The sequence below is a fragment of the Morus notabilis genome, unplaced genomic scaffold (assembly GCF_000414095.1).
Source record: "Morus notabilis unplaced genomic scaffold, ASM41409v2 Scaffold1094, whole genome shotgun sequence".
NCBI classification, from domain to species: Eukaryota; Viridiplantae; Streptophyta; class Magnoliopsida; order Rosales; family Moraceae; genus Morus; species Morus notabilis.
Window position 1 is genome coordinate 255,821 of NW_010365163.1, and position 5,732 is coordinate 261,552.

Below are 5,732 nucleotides of genomic sequence, written 5' to 3' on the forward strand. Positions count from 1 at the left end.
AGAGGAGGGGGGGGGGGGGGGGGGGGGGGGAGGGGGAAAGCTTACACTTTGAACAAACTTTGCCGATTTGGAAACAGTTCCGATCCTTTTGTTGGTTTTCCACACTCGGGCATATCTTGGTCTGGGGCCTTTTGCAGCACATACCTTCAAATTTACCAATACTTTTTCATATTAAAAATTAAAAAAAAAATGCTCAGGTTCTGCATTCAGTCTTTCTGTTCTTCCAAATGTGATAGAAAAAACATATTTATAGGTACAGAGAACTTCTACAGCACAAATACACACACATATATTTGTGGTTCATTTTGATGAAACAAGCTTACCACTACACTGCTTCTGGTTTTACTCCTGGCAATTTGGAGTGATTCAAGTCCTCTAATAACAGGAGGAAAGCATCTCAATGCAAGCATCCTGAAAAATCTGTGTCAAATCAACAACAGATTTTAAACACACACACAAAAAGACAAAAAAAGAAAAAAAGAAATTTTTAGCATGACTATAGAGACGAAGAGATAAGAAAGCTACTTAATTCCAAAATTCTTGAAAAAAAAAAAGGGAACAAGATTTCAACACATTTGCAATGAACTGAACTTTCCCATATCCTCCGTTTTTCCCCTTCTCAAACCAATTTCATGGTTTCCAGAAACGAAGAACGGGGTAGGTTGATTGATATAAAAAAAAAAAAAAAAAAAAAAAAAAAAAAAAAAAAAAAAAAAAATTTGTTTAGCAGGACAAATTCATAAAAGAAGAGGATTTCTTTTACCCTAAAAAAAGGCCCTTACGTTTTCTCTCTTCCTCCTCCCCCGTGCCAAAGCTCGTCGTCCTCTGAGAAAGAAGAGGATTTCTTGGGGAAAAACAAAGATTTTACTCTCTGAGGAAGAAGAAGAAGAAGAATTAGCAGAGCGTGGCTTGAACCAAGCAACCGATAGTGGTGACAGAGATATAGGATTTACTGATTAAGGTTGTTGTCGTTTTTTTCTTTTGAGTAGAAGTTGTCGTCGTTTTTCATACACAAAGATGTTCTTAAGTGGCCGTTTGGCAGAGTTTAGAAGAAGAAAATCAAAAGCTAGTGCTTTTCAGAATGTGTTTAGAACAAAGAGTTTATTGAATCAAAATGATTTTTAAATTTTTTAATAAACAATAAAAGTATTAGAATTAAGTATATAATGTCTTAATTAAATTCTGATACAAGTTTTAAAGTCTATTCAGAAGTATTTTTTTAAAAAACTATAATTTTTTACTTTAACTGGAAACTCTTTTAAAGAGTCAAAACACTCTTAACATATCATATAAACACTTTCAGAAGCAACTTTTAGACTTAAGAAGCTAAAAGTAGCTTTTAAGAAAAAACTCAACCATGTTTTTTGTTTTGAAAGTTACGTATCTCAGGAGCCGACATGTCGTTGTAAAGTTACTTAGGTCTTGTTCATTTTGCGGATTCAAATTTTCAATTAGAGCTGAGATGTGACATTTTTTGAGAGTTTTTAACTGTATAAATCTAAAATTGAAAACTCAAATCGGTGAAATGAATAATGTCTCGTTTTAGCGTACATTTTCTATCTCCAAATTTGACGTCGTTTGTATGTCCAACTAATTCACATTCGCATTCAAAAAGTTCTCTGGTGTACTTGTTTGCTCACGAAACGAACATATCCTAAAAGTTTTCTCTAGTTTTTTTTTTTTTTTTTTTTTTTTTTTTATTTTAAATTTTGTATTTACGAAAAAAAAACTGGTTGTTTATACTTAAACGACAGAAAATTTTGAACGACAAATGAGTGGTCGTTTTTGAACTCAAACGGCAGCAAACTATAGGTAACTTTTTGTTAACAGGGGCAGGGGAAACAACAATTTATATTTAGGAGTAATTTGTACCGGTAGTCTTTTAATTTTTTTTAATAGGGGACACTCTGATTATTTTTTTAAAAAAAAAAATAGGTGAGAAAGTCCTTTTAATTTTGCTGAAGTATTCATTTCATTTTTTGTGGACAAGAATTATATCACCAACCATGAACATGGACTCTGACCCCAATATTTTATTGGAACGTAGGTATAAATTTGGAAATTTTGAAAAAAAAAAAAAGGAAAAAGAAACAAAATGGGTTTGATGATTGGACCACGCAACATGGCCCGCATCTAGGAACTGGATTGTATTGTAATTAGAGAGAATCCAAAACCACACGGAGCCGAAGAGCACCTCATCCTTTCCTTCCATACGCCCTCCTTTCAAAACACAACGTTCAGCGAGGAGTATATGCTTTTTGGATCTTACGGAGAGGGGGAAAAAAAAAAAAAATAGAGCATAAAAAACAATAATACTCTTCTTCTTCTCCTTCTCATTCTCCTTCTCCTCACTAAACGACGATGATGATCGACTCCACCGTGACCCTCCGCTTCTCCGCCGCCGCAACCAACCTCTGTAACTAATTAACTAACTAACTCCTGCCGCCTTGGAAATAAGCTCCAAAGATTCTAGCTTTTCGCTTTTCCGTTTATTTTCTCGAGCTTTACCGGTTTTCTGATGCTGCTTTTCGATTTTTTTTTTTTTTTTGTGGTTGTAGATTATCGTCCAATGTGGAGTTCGGAGGACTTGTCTGGAGTTGTCCACGTCAGCTCTTGCCGGATTTCTCACGCCTGCGGATTCGACGTGCCGTGGTACTGAACTGAAGACTGATTTGATTTTGTTGCCGTTTGTTAGGTTTTTGGGAAAATTCTGGAGAAATATTTGAGGTTTTTTGGTGTATTCTTAGAATCCGAGAAGAAAAGGAAAAAGAAAAGAACTTGACATTTGAATAAACTCTGAGTTCAGCTCAGAAGAATGTGTGAAGTCGTTATTGAATTCCATGTGAAAAATGCTAAAGACTTCATTTTTATACAGTTAGTATTGGAGATTAATTGTGAGTTCTATGTTGACATTGAATCCAAATTTGATTAATTTTTGGTTTTGTTTTGCTTTGTTTGGTCGAAACAACAAAATTTATAATCTTTGAAGGAAATTGAACAGAGGTTTACTGGGAAATAAGCACTATTCCACCCAGCTAAGCCTAGCCTAACGCTGTATTCAAATGGTTTTCAGTCTAGAATTGGATGTGAATTGGAAGGGGCAATGAAAACTGATTTTATCGGAGTTGAAATATTTTGAATTAATTTAGAGGTGGTTGTTAAGATTGGATATTTATGATTTAAGGATTAATATGTGGAATAGATTGTTCTTATTTATGCAGGAATAGATTTCGAAGTGCAAACAGTGGTTCTTTCAGAAGGTGCAATCTTATAAAGAATCGGATTCGAGCATCTGCAAAGCATTTAGGACCAGGTTCAGATCCTATAAAGAAGAATGGGAAGCCACAATATCATCCATTTGAGGAGTTTGCTAAATCAACATCAGAGAATGGTGGAGAGGCTACACTCACATCTGAAGAAACTGCCAGGACAATTATCAAGGTACTATCGCATTCCATTCACTTGCTGTTCAGCGAAAGTAATTTCCAAAGAAGAAATTAGAATGTGCATGTCTTCATTTGTGAATAACCATTATTACGTTTCTTCATATGGTTAGTCTTAAACTTAGTCAGTTGAAATTTATTTTTTGTTCCCCAATATGTGACAAGCCATTGAGAAAGTACTTAATAAGGAGGTCGTGCCCAAAAGTTTAGTCATGGTTTCAACCTTTAGATGTGATTCTGCAGTTGTTTATTCCAGATTATTATTATTTTTTTTTTATTTTTTATTATATATTTTTTTTAAGTTAATGGTGCATGAGTTTTCTTGTTCAGGTAAACAGCAAGGCGACAGTCATGTTTTCAAATTTGGTCAATGATCAAGTCCATGAAAATATCATCTGGCCAGAGATGCCTTATGTAACTGATGAACATGGAAGTAAGTGAAGTGATTAGAGTTTGTTTTGTTACTACTTACTACTAGTGGTAGTAAATGCCCTCTTTGCTTTCTTTTATGTTGGGCTTTGTAGCCTAGTCTTTCTTATTGAAATGTTAATTTGTTAAGTGTGTTACAGATATATATTTTCAAGTGAAGGATGGTGAAGATACCATGCAAGCTCTATCTTCGGAAAATAACTTTGTGGTATGGAATGTGCATTGATTCATACAAAATGCAAACTTTTTCTTTAATGGATTTTTCTCATCACGGGTGTACTTAGACAACCCTTGTTTGTAATTCTGTTTTTGATGGCTTTGGTCCTATATGTACTATATGCAGCAAGTTATTATAGGCTTGGACACTACGGAAATGATCCGTGAGATGGAATTATCAGGTCCATCAGAAATTGATTTTGGAATTGATGAGATTGAAGAAGAAGATAGTGATGTTGAAGATGAGGATGATGAGGAAGATGATGAGAACGATGATTATGATGAGGTCTGATTTCTTTTCTTTCTTCTTTTTTATTTTGTGTTTTCTCTATAACATATTTTTCTCTTGAATTTCGCCATAAAATCATTCCCATGACTTGTTAGAGTTTCATTTACAGGATTGGGTCGCTGTTCTTGAAGATGAAGATGATGAAGAAGATGAAGATGAAGCACTTGGAGACTGGGCTAAGTTAGAGACTATGCGTTCTTCTCATCCTATGTATTTTGCCCAAAAACTTGCAGAGGTATTTGCCTATTTTTAAATTATTGGCTCTGTGATGGGACGTAGAATAATTCCGGGAAGATTTGACATGATTGTTTATTTTTTTGATTGAAGGGCATTATATGTTATATACTTTCTATTGTTGCATACTCGAAATATTAACTGTTTATATCACTTTCTGTTAACAATTATAATAAGCCAACTTAGAGTTCTTCTTTTCATTTGTCTTCATGATTTAGGTTGTTTCAGATAATCCTATAGATTGGATGGAGCAGCCTCCTGCCAGTTTGGCTATTCAAGGCGTTGTAAGACCTGCTTTTATTGAAGAACATTCTGTCATTCGAAAGCATCTATCGAACCAACAAAGCAGCAATGCTGAATTAAATCAGGTTGGAAAACCTGTAGAAGGTGGATCAGAAGATCCTATTAGAATTAATGGTCACGAATCTGAATCAGAATCTTCCAAGGATAGTTCAACTTGGGAAGAAGAATTGGAGAAGGATGAAATCACACCAAATGGAGCTACGTTTTACAAGCTGGAGATTATTAAAATTGAATTATTTTCGGCCCATGGACGTCAGGTATATTTGATTTCGTGGTTTTAGGGTGTGTTTATTCAACACTTTTGGTTTCTTGTCAACTTTATTTAACGTGTTATCTTTGACATGCATGATGCGCGGAAAACCAAGTGGTATTTCTGATCTTAGTTTCTGGTGTTGTCACTGAGAAAAGTCTATTTCCACCTATTTCTTAATCTCACGATTAAGAACTATGACTAGAATTTCATACTCGTTCTGATAAAAGACAGTTTTCTTACACTTTTGATCTCTAGTATTGCATATGATTAACGTCTACCGTAGGTACCAAACTGTCTTTGGAAACATAAATTTCACTTTGCTGTACAGTCTAGTAAGAAACATGCAAATTTTACTGGAGTAACGCCAGATCTTTAATAGAGTAGTTAAAGTATGACCATTTGATTTTGATCACGAGGGTGTTCCCTTATTTGTTATTACTGAACATGAAATTGTGCTTCACACAACAAAATATTGGACATTCTTTGTGACTTTTTGTCATAATTTTTCCTTAGTCTTTCCTTGTTGGGCATGTAAATTATAAGTCCAACCAAAGTTCTCTTTCCC

General features: G+C 34.5%; 2 protein-coding genes across 4 annotated transcripts in view; one reads left to right on the forward strand and one right to left on the reverse strand.

The window, feature by feature from the left end:
- LOC21397370 (pentatricopeptide repeat-containing protein At4g21190) overlaps nucleotides 1-894 on the reverse strand; it is a 2,570-nt gene extending 1,676 nt beyond the window's left edge. Inside the window, exons 1-3 of one of the 3 annotated variants that reach the window (XM_010107431.2) lie at nucleotides 783-894; nucleotides 324-411; nucleotides 46-144 (exon numbers count right to left, since the gene is read on the reverse strand). In XM_010107431.2, coding sequence (XP_010105733.1) covers nucleotides 46-144; nucleotides 324-410 — 186 coding nt within the window. In that variant the 5' untranslated portion in view covers nucleotide 411; nucleotides 783-894. Of the gene's footprint in view, nucleotides 1-45; nucleotides 145-323; nucleotides 421-763 lie in introns of all 3 variants that reach the window. The other 2 variants (XM_024171797.1, XM_024171798.1) reach the window with 2 other exon arrangements.
- Nucleotides 895-2,190: 1,296 nt separating this feature from the next.
- The window catches only part of LOC21397371 (uncharacterized protein At3g49140), a 4,640-nt gene continuing 1,098 nt past the window's right edge, over nucleotides 2,191-5,732 (forward strand). The window contains exons 1-8 of the mRNA XM_010107432.2: nucleotides 2,191-2,416; nucleotides 2,559-2,652; nucleotides 3,222-3,441; nucleotides 3,774-3,876; nucleotides 4,013-4,080; nucleotides 4,216-4,374; nucleotides 4,487-4,612; nucleotides 4,830-5,171. Coding sequence (XP_010105734.1) covers nucleotides 2,362-2,416; nucleotides 2,559-2,652; nucleotides 3,222-3,441; nucleotides 3,774-3,876; nucleotides 4,013-4,080; nucleotides 4,216-4,374; nucleotides 4,487-4,612; nucleotides 4,830-5,171 — 1,167 coding nt within the window. The 5' untranslated portion in view covers nucleotides 2,191-2,361. The remainder of the gene's footprint in view (nucleotides 2,417-2,558; nucleotides 2,653-3,221; nucleotides 3,442-3,773; nucleotides 3,877-4,012; nucleotides 4,081-4,215; nucleotides 4,375-4,486; nucleotides 4,613-4,829; nucleotides 5,172-5,732) is intronic.